This window comes from Lolium rigidum, chromosome 1, assembly GCF_022539505.1.
Source record: "Lolium rigidum isolate FL_2022 chromosome 1, APGP_CSIRO_Lrig_0.1, whole genome shotgun sequence".
In the NCBI taxonomy this organism is placed as follows: Eukaryota; Viridiplantae; Streptophyta; class Magnoliopsida; order Poales; family Poaceae; genus Lolium; species Lolium rigidum.
In genome coordinates, this window is record NC_061508.1 from 214792577 (window position 1) to 214815553 (window position 22977).

Genomic DNA, 22977 nt, shown 5'->3' on the forward strand with positions numbered 1-22977 from the left:
GAGGTTCCCCGGCCAGGGGCAGAAGCGCTTGGCCGGCGGCTCGTCGGAGGGGGTGTCATCCTCCTCCTCCTCCTCCTCCTTCTCCTCCTCCTCCTCCTCGGGAGAGGTGAAGTCGTCGCAGGAGAAGCGATCGTCATCGCTCTCCTCCTCCGTTTCCCCATTGGCGAGGAAGCGGAGGTCGCTTTCCCCGTCGGTCAGGGACTTGTCGTCCTCCGACCAGATGGAGAAGTCATGGCTGGACTCCTCCCCGGCCTCGATGGCGCGGCGGGTATTGGCTGCGTGGACCTCCGCCGGGTTCGGCTCCGGCGTCGGCTCGCGAGAGGAAGAGGACTGGGTGGAGAGATCCGATGAGGCAGAGGAGGAAGAAGACATGGTGGCGCAGGAGGGCTTTTTGAGTGCTAATGCGAAGGGGATGCGGAAGTAAACTGTTCGGAGCGGTTAAATAAAAGGGGATATAGTGAAAATTTAATGCCGCAGCAGTTTCCGAGGAAGTGGTGCCTAAAAAAAAAAACTGCCAGGTCACGCGGAGAAGTTGAGAAGGCAAGGCATCATGATGAAGGATACTGCGGCGGTTCTGCCACGACATGACCCGACGAAGAAGAAGCAGAGTGATTTTGGAATTATCAATTCCAAAACCAGGGGGGCATGTGTTATTACCAGAATTTGACTGAGTCAGAGGTGGGCCGCGATCAAGATGGACTTGAAGAATATATATATAGAGAAGATACGTGAATCGGCCTGTTATACAAAGTTTGGGCTAGTTTGCCCGTGTATCTGTAATATATTAGGATACGTGTCGGTTAGTTAGAGTTTGTCTCGTGCACGGTTGGGATTATTCCCACGTTAGAAAGTCTACGGACTATAAATATGTATCTAGGGTTTATGAAATAGACAACAACCAACGTTCAACCAACAAATCAATCCTGGCGCATCGCCAACTCCTTCGTCTCGAGGGTTTCTACCGGTAAGCATCATGCTGCCTAGATCGCATCTTGCGATCTAGGCAGCAGAAGCTTTATGTTGTTCAAGCGTTGCTCGTACTGAAGCCTTTTTGATGGCGAGCAACGTAGTTATCATAGATGTGTCAGGGTTAGCATAGTTCTTCGTATAACATGCTATCGTAGTGCGACCCTTGCATATCTAGCCGCCCTCACACCTATCTTAGGTGTGGGGGCGGCACCCCGCTTGATCTTTCTTTAGTAGATCCGATCCGTTACGGTTGCTCCTTGTTCTACAAGGATTAGTTTAATATCTGCAATAGTTAGGCCTTACAAAGGGTTGGAGGATCCAGCGGCACGTAGGGTGTCGTTTGCTAGTCCTAGACGAGGATGTTCCGGGGATCAACCTCGTGTTGGTTTTTAGGCCCTATCTAGGATCGGCTTACGATCACCGTGCGTGGCCGCGAGGCCCAATCATGAGTAGGATGATCCGATTATGCGGTGAAAACCCCAGATCGTCGTAGATCGCATTAGCTTTATCTTGATCAAGCAGGACCACCATATATTCGTGCACCTCGTACGAATCATGGTTGGATCGGCTCTTTGAGCCGATTCACAGGACAACCTGAGAGCCGATCGAGGCTCGTATTTAATGTTTACGTGTATGCCATGCAGGAAACTAAGCGCGGCATCTCCATCACCTTCCCGACCGGGTATAGGTCGGGTGGCACGCCCTGCATCAGCATCGGACGTGTGTACCAGAGGCTTTGCGGGCCGTCGCTCGGAGGGACCAGGGCCAGCCGCAGCCCTAAGTTGTTCCCGGCTCAACTGTGTTGCCCGTCGCTGCCCGCCGGTGGGTTTTGACCGCAACACTCCTACACTTGATGAGAATAACAATGATAGCTACTTTGTTGAATTTGCTCCCACTACAACTAATAAAATTGATTATGCCTATGTGGAGAGTAATAATTTTATGCATGAGACTCATGATAAAAATGCTTTATGTGATACTTATATTGTTGAATTTGTTCATGACACTACTGAAAGTTATTATGAGAGAGGGAAACATGGTTGTATGCATCTTAATAATGTTAAGTTCCCCCTCTTTATGTTGAGAATTGTGAAGTTACTCTTGTTGTATCCTCTTATGCTTGTCACTTTGTTCTTCATGAATTCATTTGTGTACAAGATTCCTTTTCATAGGAAGCATGTTAGACTTAAATGTGTTTTGGATTTGCTTCTTGATGCTCTCTTTTTGCTCCAAATACTATTTCCTGCGAGTGCAACATTAAAACTGCTGAGCCCATCTTAATGGCTATAAAGAAAGAACTTCTTGGGAGATAACCCATGTGTTATTTTTCTACAGTATTTTGTTTTATATTTGTGTCTTGGAAGTTGTTTACTACTGTAGCAACCTCTCCTTATCTTAGTTTAGTGTTTTGTTGTACCAAGTAAAGTCGTTGATAGTAAGGTTCATACTAGATTTGGATTACTGCGCGTGAAACAGATTTCTTTGTCTGTCACGAATCTGGGCCTAATTCTCTGTAGGTAACTCAGAAAATTAAGCCAATTTACGTGAGTGATCCTCAGATATGTACGCAACTTTCATTCAATTTGGGCATTTTCATTTGAGCAAGTCTGGTGCCCCAATAAAATCCATCTTTACGGACTGTTCTGTTTTGACAGATTCTGCCTTTTATTTCGCATTGCCTCTTTTGCTATGTTGGATGAATTTCTTTGATCCATTAATGTCCAAGTAGCTTTATGCAATGTCCAGAAGTGTTAAGAATGATTGTGTCACCTCTGAACATGTTAATTTTTATTGAGCACTAACCCTCTAATGAGTTGTTTCGAGTTTGGTGTGGAGGAAGTTTTCAAGGATCAAGAGAGGAGTATGATGCTATATGATCAAGGAGAGTGAAAGCTCTAAGCTTGGGGATGCCCCGGTGGTTCACCCCTGCATATTCTAAGAAGACTCAACCGTCTAAGCTTGGGGATGCCCAAGGCATCCCCTTCTTCATCGACAACATTATCAGGTTCCTCCCCTGAAACTATATTTTTATTCCGTCACATCTTATGTGCTTTGCTTGGAGCGTCGGTTTGTTTTTGTTTTTTGTTTTTGTTTGAATAAATGGATCCTAGCATTCACTGTATGGGAGAGAGACACGCTCCGCTGTTGCATATGGACAAATATGTCCTTAGGCTTTACTCATAGTATTCATGGCGAAGGTTGAATCTTCTTCGTTAAATTGTTATATGGTTGGAATTGGAAAATGCTACATGTAGTAATTCTAAAATGTCTTGAATAATTTTATACTTGGCAATTGTTGTTCTCATGTTTAAGCTCTTGCATCATATACTTTGCACCCATTAATGAAGAAACACCTAGAGCTTGCTAATTTGGTTTGCATATTTGGTCTCTCTAAAGTCTAGATAATTTCTAGTATTGAGTTTTGAACAACAAGGAAGACGGTGTAGAGTCTTATAATGTTTACAATATGTCTTTTATGTGAGTTTTGCTGCACCGTTCATCCTTGTGTTTGTTTCAAATAACCTTGCTAGCCTAACCTTGTATCGAGAGGGAATACTTCTCATGCATCCAAAATCCTTGAGCCAACCACTATGCCATTTGTGTCCACCATACCTACCTACTACATGGTATTTCTCCGCCATTCCAAAGTAAATTGCTTGAGTGCTACCTTTAAATTCCATCATTTGCCTTTACAATATATAGCTCATGGGACAAATAGCTTAAAAACTATTGTGGTATTGAATATGTACTTATGCACTTTATCTCTTATTAAGTTGCTTGTTGTGCGATAACCATGTTTACGGGGACGCCATCAACTACTCTTTGTTGAATATCATGTGAGTTGCTATGCATGTTCGTCTTGTCTGAAGTAAGGGCGATCTACCACCTTATGGTTAGAGCATGCATATTGTTAGAGAAGAACATTGGGCCGCTAACTAAAGCCATGATCCATGGTGGAAGTTTCAGTTTTGGACATATATCCTCAATCTCATATGAGAAAAATAATTGTTGCCACATGCTTATGCATAAAAGAGGAGTCCATTATCTCGTTGTCTATGTTGTCCCGGTATGGATGTCTAAGTTGAGAATAATCAATAGCGAGAAATCCAATGCGAGCTTTCTCCTTAGACCTTTGTACAGGCGGCATAGAGGTACCCCATTGTGACACTTGGTTAAAACATGTGCATTGCGATGATCCGGTAGTTCAAGCTAATTAGGACAAGGTGCGGGCACTATTAGTATACTATTCATGAGGCTTGCAACTTGTAAGATATAATTTACATGATACATATGCTTTATTACTACCATTGACAAAATTGTTTCTTGTTTTCAAAATCAAAGATCTAGCACAAATATAGCAATCGATGCTTTCCTCTTTGAAGGACCATTCTTTTACTTTTATGTTGAGTCAGTTCACCTATTTCTCTCCATCTCAAGAAGCAAACACTTGTGTGAACCGTGCATTGATTCCTACATACTTGCATATTGCATTTGTTATATTACTCTATGTTGACAACTATCCATGAGATATACTTGTTACAAGTTGAAAGCAACCGCTGAAACTTAATCTTCCATTGTGTTGCTTCAATGCTTTTACTTTGAATTATTGCTTTATGAGTTAACTCTTATGCAAGACTCATTGATGCTTGTCTTGAAGTACTATTCATGAAAAGTCTTTGCTATATGATCCACTTGTTTACTCATGTCATTTACATTGTTTTGATCGCTGCATTCACTACATATGCTTTACAAATAGTATGATCAAGGTTATGATGGCATGTCACTCCGTAAATTATCTTTGTTTATCGTTTACCTGCTCGGGACGAGCAGAAACTAAGCTTGGGGATGCTGATACGTCTCCGACGTATCGATAATTTCTTATGTTCCATGCCACCTTATTGATGATATCTACATGTTTTATGTACACTTTATGTCATATTCGTGCATTTTCTGGAACTAACCTATTAACAAGATGCCGAAGTGCCGATTCTTTGTTCTACGCTGTTTTTGGTTTCAGAAATCCTAGTAAAGAAATATTCTCGGAATTGGACGAAATCAACGCCCAGGTTCCTATTTTGCCCGGAAGCATCCAGAACACACGAGAACCGCCAGAGAGGGGGCACAGGCCCACCAAACCCTAGGCCGGCGCGGCCAAGGGGGGGCCCGCGCCCCCCTATAGTGTCGTCGCCCCGTTGACCTTCTGACGCCGCCTCTTCGCCTATATAAAGCCCCTGGACCTAAAACCTCGGGACGGAAAAGCCACGGTACGAGAAACCTTCCAGAGCCGGCGCCATCGCGAAGCCAAGATCCGGGGGACAGGAGTCTCGTTCCGGCACGCCGCCGGGACGGGAAGTGCCCCGGAAGGCTCCTCCATCGACACCACCGCCATCTCCATCAACGCTGCTGTCTCCCATGAGGAGGGAGTAGTTCTCCATCGAGGCTAAGGGCTGTACCGGTAGCTATGTGGTTCATCTCTCTCCTATGTACTTCAATACAATAATCTCATGAGCTGCCTTACATGATTGAGATTCATATGATGATGCTTGTAATCTAGATGTCATTATGCTAGTCAAGTGAATTTTACTTATGTGATCTCCGGAGACTCCTTGTCCCACGTGTGTAAAGGTGACAGTGTGTGCACCGTGTGGGTCTCTTAGGCTATATTTCACGAATACTTATTCACTGTTATGAATGGCATAGTGAAGTGCTTATTTATATCTCTTTATGATTGCAATGTGTTTTGTATCACAATTTATCTATGTGCTACTCTAGTGATGTTATTAAAGTAGTTTTATTCCTCCTGCACGGTGTAATGGTGACAGTGTGTGCATCCGTGTTAGTACTTGGCGTAGGCTATGATTGTGATCTCTTGTAGATTGCGAAGTTAACTATTGCTATGATGGTATTGATGTGATCTATGCCTCCTTTCGTAGCGTGAAGGTGACAGTGTGCATGCTACGTTAGTACTTGGTTTAGTTGTGTTGATCTGTCATGCACTCTAAGGTTATTTAAATATGAACATTGAATTGTGGAGCTTGTTAACTCCGGCATTGAGGGTTCGTGTAATCCTACGCAATGGTGTTCATCATCCAACAAGAGAGTGTAGAGTATGCATTTATCTATTCCGTTATGTGATCAATGTTGAGAGTGTCCACTAGTGAAAGTATGATCCCTAGGCCTTGTTCCTAAATATCGCTATCGCTGCTTGTTTACTTGTTTCTATCGCGTTACTCTGCTAGCGTTACTACTGCTTGTTTACAATCCCGGGCAAAGCACTTTTCTGGTGCCATTGCTACTGCTCATATATATTCATACCACCTGTATTTCACTATCTCTTCGCCGAACTAGTGCACCTATTAGGTGTGTTGGGGACACAAGAGACTTCTTGCTTTGTGGTTGCAGGGTTGCATGAGAGGGATATCTTTGACCTCTTCCTCCCCGAGTTCGATAAACCTTGGGTGATGCACTTAAGGGAAACTTGCTGCTGTTCTACAAACCTCTGCTCTTGGAGGCCCAACACTGTCTACAGGAAAAGGAGGGGGCGTAGACATCAGAAGGCGGAGGACCAAGTCTCCGGCCATGAACGAGCGATTCCGAACTCGACGACTGTGGTAGCGTCGGAGTTTCTGCTGGTAAATGGTGGAGCGTTGGTCTGCTAAGTTCCGAGCTTCTTCGATCAGGTCCACAGAGAGTTGTCTGGCCTCGTCAGCAGTTTCTTCATCATAGGCGGAGACTCGCGGTGAATCGTGGATGATGTCGGAGGGGAGCACAGCTTCGGATCCGTATACCAGGAAGAACGGAGTGAATCCTGTTGACCTGTTGGGGGTAGTTCGTAAACTCCACAGGACGGAGTCTAACTCCTCAGCCCAAGCTTCGGCTGCGCGGCGCAACGGTTCTTCAAGGCGTGGTTTTATTCCGGATAAGAGGAGTCCATTGGCTCTTTCGACCTGACCATTGGACTGTGGATGAGCCACTGATGCCAAGTCTAGTCGGATCCCAACGTCATGGCAGTAATCCTTTAATTCTCCTTGGGCGAAGTTTGTGCCATTATCTGTGATTATACTGTGCGGGATGCCGAATCTCGTTACGAGGCTGCAGACAAATTTGAGTGCCGTAGCACCATCGGCTTTTCTCACTGGCTTTGCCTCGATCCATTTACTAAATATATCAATAGCGACCAGGAGGTACTCAAAACCGCCAGGAGATGATTTCTTTAACTTACCAACCATATCAAGCCCCCAGACCGCAAACGGCCAGGTGATAGGGATGGTCTTCAGCTCTTGGGCTGGAGCATTTGGTTGAGTAGCATAGTACTGGCAACCTCGGCAGGTTTTTACCAACTTGTCAGCATCTTCTTTAGCTGTGAGCCGAGAAAATCCAAGCCGGAAAGCTTTGGCAACGAGGGACCCGGGAGCGGCGTGATGCCCGCAATCCCCTGCGTGGATCTCTCTCGAGGATTTCAATGCCATCTTGATTGGAGACGCATTTGAGGAATACTCCCGTTGCGCTTCGTTTGTAGAGCTGTCCGTCAACGATTGTGTAGGATCTTGCTCGTCTGATGATCTGTCGTGCGAGAACCTCGTCCTCCGGCAACTTCTGATCAATGAGGTAATCCAGGAAAGGCTGCGTCCAAGCCGGAATGATAGCCATCACTTCCTTTGCCGGAGATACTGCCACCTCTGGGTTTTCCGGGTTAGCGCCCTTAACTGAGGGTATCCGTAGGTGCTCCAGGAAAATGCCAGGTGGAATTCGTTTCCTGTCGGATCCGAGCTTGGATAGCATGTCTGCCGCTGCGTTATCGTCTCTCCTGACGTACTTGACTTTGTATCCGAGGAAGCACTTGGCGATCTCGTCAACTTCGTCTCTGTAAGCCGCCATGACGGAGTTTCTGGCGTTCCAGGTTCCGGCTACTTGTTGTGCCACCGAGGTCGGAATCTCCGCAAGCATATGATGTGCTTGATCCCAATTTCCTTAGCGATGCGCAGACCATGTAGTAGAGCCTCGTATTCCGCCATATTGTTTGTAGCTTCGAAGTGGATCTCGCGAACGTATCGCAGTTCTTCTCCCGGTAGGGGACTTCGGGGTGACTCGGCTCCCGAGCCTTGATGCTGCTTGGATCCATCGAAGTGCATGACCCATGTTTTCGGTTCCGGCTCCAGATTTGCATCCGGAGCTTCCGTCCAATCCGCAACGAAATCTGCCAAGACTTGGGATTTAACCGCAGTCCTGGGCTTGTAAGCGATGTCGAAGGCGGATAACTCGATGCCCCATTTTGATGTGCGTCCTGTTGCGTCAGCGTTGTTGAGAATCGTCGACAGCGGAGCCTTGCTCACGACTGTTACTGGGTGCTCTTGGAAGTAATGTCTCAACTTCCGACTGCCTAGGAACACACCGTAGGCTAGCTTTTGAAAGTGAGGGTATCTTTGCTTTGACTCCATCAGTACCTCGCTAATGTAATAGATTGGTCTTTGGACGTCATATTCATGACCTTCTTCCTTTCGCTCCACCACGATGACGAGACTGATGACTTTGTTGGTAGCTGCTAGGTAAAGGAGCATTGGCTCTGACTCTACTGGGGCCGCCAAGATAGGTGGGGAGGTGAGTATTTCCTTCAACCCCTGAAGTGCTGCATCAGCTGCGTCGTCCCAGATGAATTTGTCTGTTTTCTTCAGCAGCTTGTACAAAGGTAGCGCCTTCTCGCCAAGACGGCTGACAAACCTATCGATTGCTGCGACGCAACCAGCTAGTCGTTGCACATCTTTGAGACAAGTTGGCCGTTTGATACACAGGATTGCCTTGATTTTTTCCGGGTTAACCTCAATGCCTCTGTGAGAGACTATGAAGCCAAGGAGTTTTCCGACTGGCACGCCAAAGACGCACTTCAGCGGATTCAACATCATCTTGTACCGACGGAGATTTTCGAAGGTTTCTGTGAGGTCGCTGATCAAGTCGGATCCTTTCCGGGTCATGACCACGATGTCGTCGACGTAGGCGTGCACGTTCCGGCCAATTTGGTCCTTCAGGCACCGCTGCATCGTACGTTGGTAGGTGGCACCTGCATTTTTCAAACCAAAGGGCATGGTGACATAGCAGTAAGTGCTGAAGGGGTGATGAACGAAGTCGCCTTTTGGTCAGACTCCTTCATCCGGATCTGATGATACCCGGAATATGCGTCAAGAAAACACAGAAGTTCCGCCCCCGCCGTCGAATCAATGACTTGGTCAATGCGCGGCAAGGGGAACGGATCCTTCGGACAATGCTTGTTCAAGCCGGAGTAATCGATGCACATTCTTAGTATTTCAGTGTTCTTTTTGGGTACAAGGACAGGATTTGCGACCCAATCAGTATGGATAACTTCTATTACAAAACCTGCCTCTAGTAACTTAGCTAGTTCCATTCCTATGGCGCGGCGCTTCTTATCTCCAAAGCATCGCATAGCTTGCTTCACCGGTTTAGCCCCCGGATTTATGTTGAGGTAGTGCTCGGCGAGTTCCCTAGGTACTCCGGACATGTCAGAAGGTTGCAATGCGAACATATCCATGTTAGCGCGGAGGAACTCGACGAGCGCGTCTTCCTATTTGGAGTCCATGTTGGCTCCGACTGAAACCTATTTGGAGGCGTCTCCGACGATGAGGTCGTGCTTCTTGGTTTCTATCGCGGCCTTGAACGAGGTCTTCTGTTCGGAGATCTGCTTCTTGGTGGTCTGCATCTCAGTCGGATCCACCGCGGCCTCAGTAGCCTTGCGGCTCCTCTCCAGATATCACAGACTCTGCGAAGGCGGCTTCGCCTAACTCGCATTCATGAGCCTTCTTGTAGTCTCCGGATATGGTAATCATACCTTTTGGACCCGGAATCTTGAGCTTGTTGTAGATGTAGCACGCTCTTGCATGAAACTTGTGGTAGGTGGGCCTGCCGAAGATGACGTGGTAGGAGCTCTTGAAGGGCACGACCTCAAACGTGATTATCTCTTGGCGGAAGTTAGTCGCATCGCCGAAAGCCACGGGAAGTCTGATGCTGCCCAAGGAATTTGCCTTTTTACCCGGAACTACACCATGAAATTCAGTGGTGCTGTGCTTTAGCTGCTCCTTGGTAAGGTTCATCCGCTCCAGAGTTTCCAGGTACATGATGTTCAGGCTGGCTCCGCCATCCATGAGGCACTTGGAGAAGTCATACCCGTCGATGCGGGGACTTACGACCAAGGCATAGCACTCTTTCGGAATGACAGTAGGATGATCCTTCCTATCAAACGTACACGGAGTTTCCGACCACCTGACATACTGCGGCACAGCGGGAACTGTGGCGTTCAGGATCCGGAGAGCTGATTTGCTTGCACGGACTGTTGGAGTGCCGAGGAAAGTGTGGTATGCGCCCGCACTCTTTTTGTCGAAGGGGTTGGGTTTAGCTACGGATCCGTCTTTGGGATCCGGCGAAGCGTCATCCTCGTCCATCGCCTCGGAACTGTCTTCCTCCTTGTCCTTGTTCTTGCCCTTGCCTCCTTTGCCGCGTGGGCGGTGCTTCCTGGCTCGCTTGTATCCTGCTTCCGGGTCAGATTTTAGATCATTGACCCACTTGCAGTTGCGGTTGGTGTGAGTGGACTTCCCTGTAGCCGGATCCAGATGGGCCAGGCAAGGCATGTCTCTGTACTCTTCATAGGTTTGGGGGGCGCGGGTTCCGGCAGCGGTGACCTCATCGCCACACTGCTGGCCCCTTCCAGCTCCGCCACCGCGGCCGCGGCCTCTTCCACCTCCTTGGCCTCCGCGCTGGAAGGCCATGGCGATCAAGTTAGATCCGCCACTCTTTTCGTCATCAGGGGGATTTTTCCGCTTGGTGCCTCTGCTGCTACCGTTATCACGGTTCTTCTTTTGCTGATGCAGGGGAATTGTTGTGCCTGCTAGATCTCCGCCTGCGTCGTCATCGGCGGCAGTATGGTCACTGGCGATGGTGATCATGTCATCCAAAGTCAGTTTATTTGCATTGACCAAGCAGGTCAGCTTGTGCCGCAGCAGTCCTCCTCTCTGCAAGCCACCAATAAAGGCGTGCATTGTTGTGCGATTATCGACGTTCTCGCACTCGTTCCTGGTTTGCAACCATCGGGTGAGGAAGTTCCTCGATGTTTCACCCTTCTTCGAATACATGCCTCGCAGGTCGCTTGTTGTGGCAGGTCTTTTGTAGGTGCCTCTGAAGTGTTTCTCGAAGGCGTTCTTCAGGTCAAACCAGCAAAAGATGGAGTCTTCTCGAGGTCGCTGAGCCAGATCCGGGCTGGACCTACAAGGTACAACTGAAGCATGCGGCAGGCAATATTAGGGGTTCCTCCGGCGAAGGTTACTGCGTTATAGTAGTCCTCGATCCAGGTATCCGGCCTTTCCGTGCCATCATAATTCTTCAGGTTTCCGGGTAGCTTGAGGTTCATCCTTGGCTTTAGTTCCTCTCGAATCATCCTGCCAAAGCACTTTGGGCCGATGTAATCAGATCTGTACTCATTGAGGCGTTCTCGGGCATCGCGTGGGCCGCCGCCCGGGGTTTTTGAGCGAGAACGAGATCTCCGGCCACCGCCTTAGCCTCCGCCTCCGCCACTGGGTGGTGGTGAAGGGGACCTGCGAGGGGGCCTGTAAGATTTTTTGCTTCCTCCCTCTGATTCCCGGCGATCTTCCCGTGGCTCGCTCCGGCTCCGGTGGCTACCTTCACCTTGGTGATAGTCTCCTCCGTCGTTCCGGCTTCGGCGGGGCTCCGGCTCACGTTCCGCATTCCGGCTCCTCCTGGGCTCAGGATCACGATCGTTGTTCCGGCTCCTTCTGGGCTCAGGCTCACGATCGTTGTTCTGGTTCCGACGTGGCTCCGGCGTACGCTCCCTGGCCCTTGGCGGCGGCATGTTGTCGCGGATGTTGATTCCACCGGCCCCATGGGGCCTGGTGTTTCCGGCTGAACTGCGGCGGCGAGGCGGTGGGGGCCGCGGGTACCTGTTAGGCGGAGGTGACGGGTTCCGGTACTTGTTCCTACCAGCGTACATTGCATCCTTCCCCTTCTTCGGATCTGACGGGGGTGTCTTTGATGGTACGGGGATCGGATTTGGGTGCTCCCTTGCTTTTCTTCTGCGCTCCGTGGATCCGGTGCGCGATTCGTCATCAGGATGTCGATTGATATGGGCGTCCTTCTGCGCGGTGGATACACAGTGATCCGGGTTGGATTCCAACCTGCGCGAAGTATCTGCCTTACTCTGCTGCTGCACTGCCGAAGCAACGAGCTTGCGGACGTAGCTGATATCAATTTCCTCGTCCTTCTTTTTCAAGATTTCCGCCGCCTTTTGCATGTTATCCTTTGGAGTTGCGAGCGGCTGCTGTTCGACAGGGGTTGCGAAGTTGATCCTGCGGGGAGGGATTGCTTCTCTGGTGATTCTTTCAGCCTCCGCCTGCGCGTAGGTCATTTTCACCTCCCACTCTTTCCTCATACTCTTGACTTGCTCGAGTGTTTCAGTGATTTCGCGATCCTGTCTTTCAAAGTGATCCATGATATGTGCAGCTTCCGCCCTCTCATCCATTATTGCAGCTGCAGTATTGGCGAACTTCTTGGCTGTGGCCAGCATCTCCTTTCTTGTGGCCTCTAAAGCCTCCGGATCTGCGGCATCGCCAGGAGTTATGGGTTTGTTGAGGACGTCGGACTGCGCGACTAAATCCATGCGTGCTTGCGCGACTATCTCTTCTGGGGACAGGACGTCTTCGTACGGACGCTCCCGATCTAACGGAGATCCTGCATTGGACGGTCCTGGGTCGGAGGTGGTATCTTCATCTTCCTGTTCCTGCTGATCCAGCGGTGCCACGGTTGCGAGAACCTGCATAGGCTGGGCGGAATCGACGTCAGGTTGCTCACCGCCTCCGAGTTCCTCCAGCTTTCGGTTGAACTCTTCCGTGTCCATGGAGGAGGAATCATCGGAAGTTGGGCTCAGGTTGCCCAGGATCGATTCTTCACCCGGGGCATCGCTTTCTCCAACAGCCTCCTGCTGATCCGGAGCGTCGCCGTTTTCCGGGGCCACGACCTGCACGGGGCCAGCTCCGACTTCTTGAGGGGCGGCTCTCGCGGTATGGGCTATGAAGTGCACGAAGTGACACCTTTGCTTTTCTAACACACGGGAGACCCAGGCGGATCTGCATTGGTCTTCCACCGTTATTTCCTGCTCAGGGGCGGATTGGGTGGGCTTTGATTTTTTCAGATCTAAGGCGGAATCTTCCTTAGGAAGTTCCTGCGACTCAGATCGGATCTTCGCGACTGCGTCCTACTCAGCGGCGATCGCGTCAGCGTTACTTACCAGGGCGTTCCCGTCGGAATCGACGGTTTCGCCAATGAAGATGTGGATGCCGCCGATTGGGACGATGGAGAGCTTGACGGGGTCGGTCTTAGCCGGAATCCAGCACTCGTCCGGAGGGACGAACGGAAAGTTTCCGGCGTAAAGAACACGCCCCACCGCGATCGTGTCGTCGTAGCTTCCCATGGCAGAACCCTCCCGGTTCCGGCCTCCAGACGCCGTAGGCCCCACGGTGGGCGCCAACTGTCGTTGCCTATTCGACGGTACCTCGGAGGAGGGATCCTCACGAGGGGGAGAAGAAGTAGGGGCCATAGGGCGGAGTGCACTCGGGACGGTGGTACGCGATTTACCCAGCTTCGAAACACCTGCACGAGGACAGGGCCTACTGCTGCTTGTTTGGAATTATCTGGGCGCTTTCGCGTTGTTACAATGAGTTGTGGTTGTGCCTCTAGGGCTCCCGGGATCCGGCTTATAAAGGCGCACGGATCTAGGGTTTACACGGAGAGTCCTAGCCGGAATACAAGTTGCCTAACTACGGTACAATATCTTGCCGTGTACGTCAAGGATCCACCTTCCTTCGAGGACGTGCTGGATCCGGATACTTCATGGGCCTTCACGGATCCGGCCTCCTTTGTAGGTCGGTTGAGATCCGGCTTCGCTGCTCCGGGATCGGACTTCATCCTTCGGGATCTACCAGCAACTGGGCCGCCCGATGGGCCACATGCCACATCACCATCTGTGGGCCACCCGAGCTTACCGGATATAGGCCATGCCGTTGATATACCCATAAAGTATACCCACAACACTAACGCCTGACGAGATATTCACTAATGATGAATTAGACGATAGCTTGGGAACTCCCTCCTATAGGTTGGGTTGGGTGAAATTAAACTGCGATAGATCGGGCAAGTTGGAAGATGGCTCGGCCGGAGCTGGTATGGTGAGAATGGCCACATCATATTGTCGGCTTGTCGCCAGTTGTTAAACTGTTCTGATCCTCTTGAGACCGAAGCTATGGCATGTGAAGAAGGTTTAAGATTGGCTATGCAAAGGAGCGATAGTCCAATAACAGTTGAGCTAGACTATTCAGTCCTAGTTGATGCTATCAAGGAGAAGAACCAAGACCGCTCGTCAATCGCACATTTGATTTCAGAGATTAGAGATATGTTTAATAGTAATAGAGTTATTTCTTTTGTAAAAGTGGATCGTATGCAAAACAGGGTTAGTCATTGTCTAGCTAATTTAGCAAGAACAAAAGCTAGAACTGCCGTTTGGCTTGGATCGGGGCCTGAGGTTCTGTCTCAGGTGTTTGCCCAAGACCTCCTTGTAATCCCTGTGACTTAATATATCCTCTTTTACCTGCAAAAAAAAAATAGACGATAGCTTAGATGCCCACTGATTTTGCAACAGCACCAATATTTTTTGTATCCTCTGTTTCCACGGAAGACTCTTGTTTCCTCCTCTTGCCCCTGCATGGCGAGGGGGAAACCCTAGATAGCCACCGCCAGCCCTCCCCACCCCTCCTTCCTCCTCCCGCCGCCCGCCATGGGGCGCAGTCGAGCTCTGCTTGGTCGTTGCTGCTGGCGGTGGGGCCTGCTCGTCCCCTGGCGTGGTGGATCGGCGTGGGAAGGATCCTTCCCGGTTGGGTGTGGTGCGCTCGCCGGGCACCACGGCGTGCTGGCTGCTCAATGCGCGGCGGCGTGAGCGGCGCGCCCGGCGTCCTGAGTGGCGGCGCGCCTAGGGCATCGGCGGCGCGACGGACGGCGACCTGGGCGTCGGTCTGGGCGGCGTCCTGGTGATGGTGGTGGTGGCCGCTGGCGGCAGGCCATGCCGGCGGTGGAGGTGCGAGGTGGGACGGACTAGATGGGTGTAAGCCCTAGGTTGGTCTTCTCCGTCTCTCCATGATCTTGGTTGTCGCCGGTGGAGGGTCAGCCGGTTGCAAGGCGCCTCGCCGCGTCGCCTCGGCCGGCCTGGGATAGTCGGCAGCGCTGAGCCCTAGGTATATAGATTACAGTAGTAACTTAGCACTTACCACCCAGAGTATTCATCGTCATTTATCTGTACAATAGTCCTCCAGGGTGCAACAGGTTCTGCCATTGAAGTTCTGATACTGGCCTCAAGGCAGTTCAAGCAAGACGGAACTTTGCGCACAAACGGTGTTTACGAATTCCAATTAATGAGCTGTCAGACTGTAGTATGTCAAGATTGGATGATGAGGGTGAGCCTGGATGAAGATAGAAAAAGAAGAAGAGGAATGATTAATTCAATTCACGATCTGTAATCCATGAAAAAAGAGGTGAAAGAACTGATTATGAAGAAACAAGGAAATTGGAGAAATACCTAGTAATTTAGCAGACCCAAAAGAGTTAACCTGACACAGTAGTGTAAGAACCATTTGAGAACACTCCGCAGCTTCCGCATCATTATCCACAAAGATATCAATAGTGCAGACATACTAGTCACTGATAGTTTCAACATGTGTCCATAAAGCGTGGGGATTGATAAGTTCACAACGATACCATTTTCTCTTCTCTACCGATTGATGTAGTGGACATAGCCCAACTCACAACTGAAATATCAACTTTCAGCTAGCTACAAATGACAGAACCAAACACCCAATAGCAGAGAACAAACACCCAGTTAGGCACAATGATACATGAATGACCAGCTTACAATAAATCTTTGTTGTGGAGTACGTATTTTCAGAATTCAACACCATGTTCTTGGGTCAAGCAAATATGAATCTAGGAGGCGCTTCTCCTCTGCAAGCGGCTGCATAGTCTTGAGCGAGGTGCGGTGCGGCTTCACTGTGAGGGGATATGTACTTGTCCAAGAGTACCTTCTCGGTCGCCTGGACAATTGTATAGTACCCCAAATTGTGATGTAGCAATCTCTTTTCCTTTAGAAGCTTTAGGACATAGTACCGGGGCCTGAGCCGGCCCTCCAGGCTAAGATTGATTATTACGGGCCGGTGAGCAATGTACGCCGGTTCTAACCCCAGCTCAGAGATAAGAAACTGTGATTTGCTCTGCAGCATGTCCTTAGACCTCGTGAGCAGCATCGGAGCCTTAGAGCATCTCCAGTCGCGTCCCCCAAACCGTCCCCCAAACCGCGGATCGAGCGTTTGGGGGACGTGTTTTGTTCGTGCCGCGTTTGGGGGACGTCGCTCCCCAGCCGCGTCCCCCAAACGCCGCCCCCAAACATTTAAAATATTTTTTTTAACACATAAACCATTTATATCAAATGTAGCATATGAAAAAAATGTTTTCGAGGATTGTTTTCAAATTAAATTACAACAAACAATAAAACAAGTAATCAAATATAATAAAAAGGGCTAGATGATACATCAAGGTGCCACGGTATTTCCTTTGATCCTCCACAAATGCTCAACGAGATCAGCTTGAAGTTGCTCATGCACATTGCTTGTCACGGATCTCGCGTGCATGGCGAGAAAATCAGCAAAATCTGCGAGGCAACTCATGATCAACCTCCGCGAGAGGGCCTTGACACTCATAGGGACCAACATGTGACCTAACATGATTCTTGCGGTCATCCTCGATGATCATGTTGTGCATGATCACACAAGCCTGCATCACCTCCCACATTTGGTCGTGAGACCAGCTTAGAGCAGGGTACCGGACAATGGCAAATTGTGCTTGAAGCACACCAAATGCCCGCTCGACATCCTTCCTGCAAGCCTCCTGTCGTGTAGAAAAGTGAGAATTCTTCAGACCTGATGGATTCGAGATTGTTTTGACAAAAGTGGCCCATTTTGGATATATACCATCGGCTAGATAATAGCCTTTGGTATATTGGTGGCCATTTATCTCATAGTTGCATGGTGGAGCATGCCCTTCCACTAGTCTGCTGAACACCGGAGACCGCTGCAACACGTTGATGTCATTGTGTGATCCCGCCATGCCAAAGAAAGAATGCCAAATCCAGAGGTCATAATCTGCCACAGCTTCAAGCACCACACTGCAATATCCATGACGCCCTTTGTATATACCTTGCCAAGCAAACGGGCAGTTCTTCCATGCCCAGTGCATGCAATCGATGCTTCCAAGCATTCCGAGAAATCCTCCGGCAGCATTTTGTGCCATGATCCTTGCGAGTCTCTTCCTCGGTTGGCCCTCTCAAGTAGTATTTGCCAAACTTTCCCACCACAGCTCGGTAAAACTTGTACATGCACTCAATGGCGGTAGACTCACTCATGCGAAGGTAGTCGTCCGTGTATCGGTAGGTGCTCCGTATGCAAGCATCCTCATGGCGGCGGTGCACTTCGAATGGATGAGAACCCGAGAACGCCTACGAGCGTCGACCTTGAGCTTGAAGTAGGGGTCGAACTCTCGAACGCCGTGGAGGATATTCATGAACAGGCCCTTGCTCATCCTGTACCGGCGCCGAAAATTGTCGGCATGTGTTGCCCCGTCGGCGAAGTAGTCGTTGTGCGAGCATGGCATGCCCCTCCATCCTCTGCCGGGGCTTCGACTTCCTTCTTCCCGGCCTTGATCCTCCGCGGCGCGCCTCTTCCTCTTCTCCGCCTCGGCGTCAAGCATGTCCTGGAGGGACGCGATGATCGAGCAAATGCTCCCGCGAGTCGTCGTCGAACGCTTGCTCGTCCTCCGGCGAGCAGGGCAACCATCTCATCGTCGCGTCCATGGCTAAAGCAAAATCAATGGTTAAAATTGCGCCGAGGCGGACGACGCAACAAACGGCGACCAATCGCGCCTACCGGCAAGTCGTCGAGCACCTTACGTGCGCGGAGGTGGGGCGGATTTGACGGCGCGTTCGGGAGGCGGCGGCGACGCGGCGGCGGCGGCACGACCGGCGGGAGCCCTGGCCCGCGACAACGGTGGTCGACTCGCGAGCACGGATCGGACGCCCAAACGGCCGGGAAATCCAGCGGCGGCGGTGGGGTGGGAGGCGCGGGAAGGAAGGAGCGACGAGAAAGAGGCGCGAACCAACGGTTTATGCAAATAGTCGCCGACATGTGGGAGCCGCCTCGCTCGTTGTGTCCGGCGTCCCCGGAGTGTGCCCCGTGGGACGGGGACGGGCTCGGGGCGCCGGACACCGTATAGGGACGCGCCGGACAAAAAAGGGCTTTGGGGGACGCGGCTGGAACGCTTTTTTTGTCCGGCGCGCCCCAAATCCCTTTGGGGGACGCTTTGGGGGACGCGACTGGAGATGCTCTTACAAACAGCAATACGCACCTCAGCATCCGACCACCTGAACGTCTTCTTCAAGTGCTCCAGCTTCGTGGAGATCTTGTCCTCGCCGAGGCGCGCGAGGGCGTGCAGCGCGTGTCTGAACATCGGAGAGCCAGGGGACACACCTAATCCTTGGGCGCAAGCCACGAACACCCTGAAGCGCTCCGGGGTTCGGGTGAGCATCCTCGGCATAGCTATGCTCAGCTTGGCAATATCACAGTCACCTAGACCACAGTCCCGCAGGATCGCGATGTTGGGCTTTATGGTCGTCTCGAAGCTGTATGTGAGGAGATTATTGTTGAATTTGAAGGCTCGGAGGAGGTTCTCGTAGGAGCCGTACAGCAGCAGGCAGTGTTGTAGGTTGGAGACGACGGATCTACAGCGGAAGCTGGATGGAACGAGCGATAGGAGGCGCGCAATGTCATTATTTGAGAGGCCGATTCCGGTGAGGCCAAGGACGACAGGGGCCAGGGTTGTCTCCACACGGGCGCAGAGAAACCGCGGGTCCTTGGCGACGAGGGCAGCGACGTCGGCGGTGGAGAGGCCGAGACCGGCGAGGAAGGCGAGGACGGCGTCGGGGTTGGTGGGGGACTTGAGGCCTTGTTCGGTGCAAGTGTTTTGTTGGGGGTTTTGTAGTGTTTTGGAGTGTAAAATCTAAGCCCGGTTAAAACACGTTAAACCACTCCAAAACACTTCAGGCCCATTCGGCGGGCCGGTTTCAGCAGGGTAACAGCCCAGAAAACACCCCAAGACACGTCGGGCCGAGGTGGAATCGAAACGCTCCACCCCCCTCGCGTTTTCTCGCTGGCGGCGCAGCGCCCATCAAAGCCGACGCTCCAAGCCGCCGCCGACGCTGACGCTCCAAGCCGCCTCCGCCGCTGCCGTTGACGCCGTCCCGCAGCAAAGCCAGCGACGTTCCCTCCCAAGAGCACAGATCTAGCCGCGCGGCTCTGGCGGCACAGCGACGATTTGACGACGACCGTCGCCTCCCTCCCTCCCCGACGTCCTTCGCCTCCCTCTCCCCCAGTCCTTCTTCTTCGATAGAAGCTGGACTTCTCTCAGGTACGTCATCCACCTCGTCCCCTCATCTGCTGATCTAGTTTCCTGTGAGTGCCTACCGCCTATTGTTCTTATGCAAATCGAGGATGGCTCTTGATATTAGATAACACCTCGTCCCCTCCTCTCCTGATCTGGTTTATACTTTATAAAGGTAGAAATTTCTTTCATGGCTGGACAACTACGAAAACAGTAGGAAATTTACTTCTAGACTTGCCGCACAAATCTGGTCTATGTACTAGTGATGGTTCTATAAGTACTGCCACATATATATTGTCAGTCTATGCCTTTTTAAAAATATATTTTACACTCACAAAATTGTACTACGTATGAGTTTTGTTTTACAGTCTGAATGTTGTATAAAAAATTGATAAAAGGATTGAAGATAATATGTATATTTATTAACACATGAATATATTTAAGCCTTTAGCCTTTCATGAATATTATGTATATGGTGCCATACTACCATATACAATTGGTATGTTAGTATATTTGCTAGATGTTTTACTGACTTGGTATGCAGAATTTCAGTATGTTCTGCTAAAGCTTCTGGTGATATTATTATTCAATCCTCTGATAATGTTTGCATGAACCAAGAAGTGGCATGGAAACTGGTAGCTGTGTATGGCACATCAAATTTCGCTTTGCGTATTAGCCTGACAATTCCTGATTAGGTATTCTTGGCCTAACAGAGTGGTGGATGTTTGCTTAGTACCTTAGTTACATGTTGGTTTTGTGTTGGTAATCCAGGATGAAACCGGTAAACTGATTTATAATTTCTGGTATATATATGTTCATGACAACATCCAGTGGAGAAGAAAGCATCGCACTGCTATCTTGTCCATCCTCAGGTCATATTGAAAGTTTGAAACACATATTGGAAGTAAGAGAGTGAGATCCCAGATATGGGCATTCCGCAAATGCTTTCAAGTTTCAATGAGTAGCATATATGCACACTATAACTTTATTTTCAAGTTTTTATTTTCAAGTTTCTGGCCTTCTGAACTTATGTGCTTTACAACTCAATACTTTGTTATGATTTTTGTTAACTTATGAGTTGGCACCAAAATTATATCTTGTTATCTACAAAATCCAGTGTTTGCATATATGGTTGTTGATTGATCTACCATAATGCTTGAGAGCTTTGGTTAGTGATATGTTGATTCGATTGGTGTTTGCAAGATCAACCTCTGTTGATATATTAGCATTCTCATTATCTGTAGGGTTTTTGGAATCCGCGGGCATGCACATTCACTTCTTCATGATAAGTAAAACATTCCCTTTTTTACAATGTGCAGGTCCTGCAACCGGTGGAGTGGATGGATGGCCCGCTTCAACTCTGGAGTTTATGGAGTGTCATTTGTGGGGTGAACAATAACAAGCTAGTCCATGATACCCATTTTATATTCGTTCCCTTGCTCTTTTCTACTTGATATAAAATCATTTGTATGTATGTCTTATGACCAAACCTGTGTTGATTCATGAGAGATGTAAGTTCCCAGCAGAAATTATACGGTATAACCTGTGTTGCTGTGTTGGGGTCATGAGAGAAATGTTGCCTGGCAGTTTGCAAGTTAAACCCATACTCCCCTGTTCCTAAGATTGCACTATATATATAGTTATTATTTTTGCATAATTCTCATGGTGGCTGCTTGAAAATGGCTGCATTTATGAATTCTGCAAGTTCTTGATTGTTATGCTATCTGCAAATTAAAGTAGTAAGTGGTAGAATGTTGTAGGACATAACCTTTTGATGTGACTGAAGTGGAAATCTAAGAACAAAGTTGTCTGTAGACTAAACTGCCTCATTCAAGTAAAATATGACCGTTTTGTTTACTTGTACTTATGCGAGACGAAGGGGCACATAGTTCTGGCTCCCATGCCCCCGGATGAACAGTAAATTCGAAATAAATATAAAAAGATTGGATTTTTACTTGTGATATGTCAAAAAAAATCGATTTTTTATCCATTTGTGTTGAATACACTGGTTTGTAAAACAAGTGTGCCAAACAAGTGTTTTGGATGATAGGGGTTTTGTAGTGTTTTGGGTGGTTGCTGTTTTCACCCAAAACACCCCTCAAAACCCCCCTCAAAACTCACAAAAACACTGGCACCAAACAAGGCCTGAGGTGGGAGAGCTTGGTGGAGGCCTTGGCGGCTTGCGCTCTGGTGAGGCTGCAGGTGTCGACGAGGTACTGCTCGACGGAGAACCAGGGGCTTGGGGAGGCAGCCGCTGAGAGCAGCCGGTGGAGAGGGAAGGTGGCGGGAGAAGAGAGGAGACGAGTGAGGATGCAGCAGCTGCGGAGGCGGAGCATGGCGGCGTGGCGGCGGAAAGCGGGGGACTTCCGCCGGCTGGGGTATGCCGAAGAACATAGATAGTACGAAATGGGCCTCCATCGTCAAATTTCATGGCAGGATGGGCTCCCATACACGATGGCCTCCATCACGACTTATATTTCCTTCTTTTCTTTGAACTGTATATTTCCTTATTTATATTAACAGAAGAAAAAACTTGTTTGGACTGGGTATCACCCTAAAGAATCTAAGATTTGAAGATGAGCCTTTCACTTTACAAGAAGCACCCTAGAACAAAAGCAGAAAAAGCAATTAAGGACAGGGGCACCTCTCTCTACGACCCAACGCCAGCAAACTCGCCCTATAGCTCTCCTCCGGCGGCAAGATCCAACCGCTTTACTATTACTACTAGCTGAATGCATTGCGTTGCTACGGTCCTGAAGTTTATTTTCCACATGTGAACATATATACCAGTGCAAACTGAAATCCCATTCAATAACGAGGAAAATGTTGGCCATGAAAAAATGATAGCAATATGTACTTTCAATAGCGATAACATGCAACCTCCAAAAATCTTCTCTCAAACCCAATGAGTATGGATAACAAATCTATATAAAAAATTCGTAGCTACTGCTAGTTGTCAAAAAAAAATTACCATCATGGTACAGTATAGGGCACAGTGGTGCATTCTATAAAGGTATACACTCACCCGATCGAGTGAAAAGCAGTTACTGTAACTACCCGTTAAGAAAAAAAAATCTTATTCTGTCACACACACACTACTTTACTTAGTAGCTGAATACCTTTGCGAAGAAGTTTCGTACATATAGAGCTCTGCATCATTACCTTTTTAACATGAGTTATCTTTTTGTCCCAACCAGCTAGTACTAACGGCATGAAACATCCATCATATCATGAGGCCAGATTCAGTAGAAGATACAATCTTGCTACAACAACATCAAAAAAGTGTCAACTTGTCAGGTAGCGAACATCCAAAGAGCACAACATAAAAAAGTGCTTCCTTCTTCACTAATTCATAGAAAAAAGCTCAACTTAGCTTATAAAAGTAGACTCGTGAACCTGTTCATAGAAAGGTATTGAGAAAATCAAGAATGGACAAAAATATTGAAAAAGTATCAATTACATCAC

At 49.0% G+C, this 22977-nt stretch overlaps 1 protein-coding gene and 1 long non-coding RNA gene across 2 annotated transcripts; one reads left to right on the forward strand and one right to left on the reverse strand.

Annotated features, from left to right (window-relative positions):
* Positions 1-15572: 15572 nt before the first annotated feature.
* On the reverse strand, positions 15573-21848 carry LOC124683120. The gene is made up of 3 exons (XM_047217692.1): positions 21653-21848; positions 18445-19076; positions 15573-16334 (listed from the first exon to the last, which is right to left on the reverse strand). Exons 1-3 carry the CDS (start codon positions 21846-21848, stop codon positions 15996-15998), a joined length of 1167 nt encoding a protein of 388 aa, XP_047073648.1. The 3' UTR covers positions 15573-15995.
* LOC124683121 lies at positions 19372-21169 on the forward strand. The gene is made up of 2 exons (XR_006996551.1): positions 19372-19539; positions 20832-21169. It is a non-coding gene; the product is annotated as an uncharacterized LOC124683121 (long non-coding RNA).
* Positions 21849-22977: the final 1129 nt, after the last annotated feature.

What these genes read in the sequence shown, in the direction of transcription:
- LOC124683120 (XM_047217692.1), bottom strand. Translation starts at nt 21,848, where the DNA reads ATGCTCCGCCTCCGCAGCTGCTGCATCCTCACTCGTCTCCTCTCTTCT. An exon ending in GCTCTCCCACCTCAGGCCTT is followed by an intron (nt 19,077 to 21,652) that starts GTTTGGTGCCAG and finishes GCACCGAACAAG; the next exon opens with GCCTCAAGTCCCCCACCAAC. An exon ending in GTAAGAGCATCTCCAGTCGC is followed by an intron (nt 16,335 to 18,444) that starts GTCCCCCAAAGC and finishes AGATGCTCTAAG; the next exon opens with GCTCCGATGCTGCTCACGAG.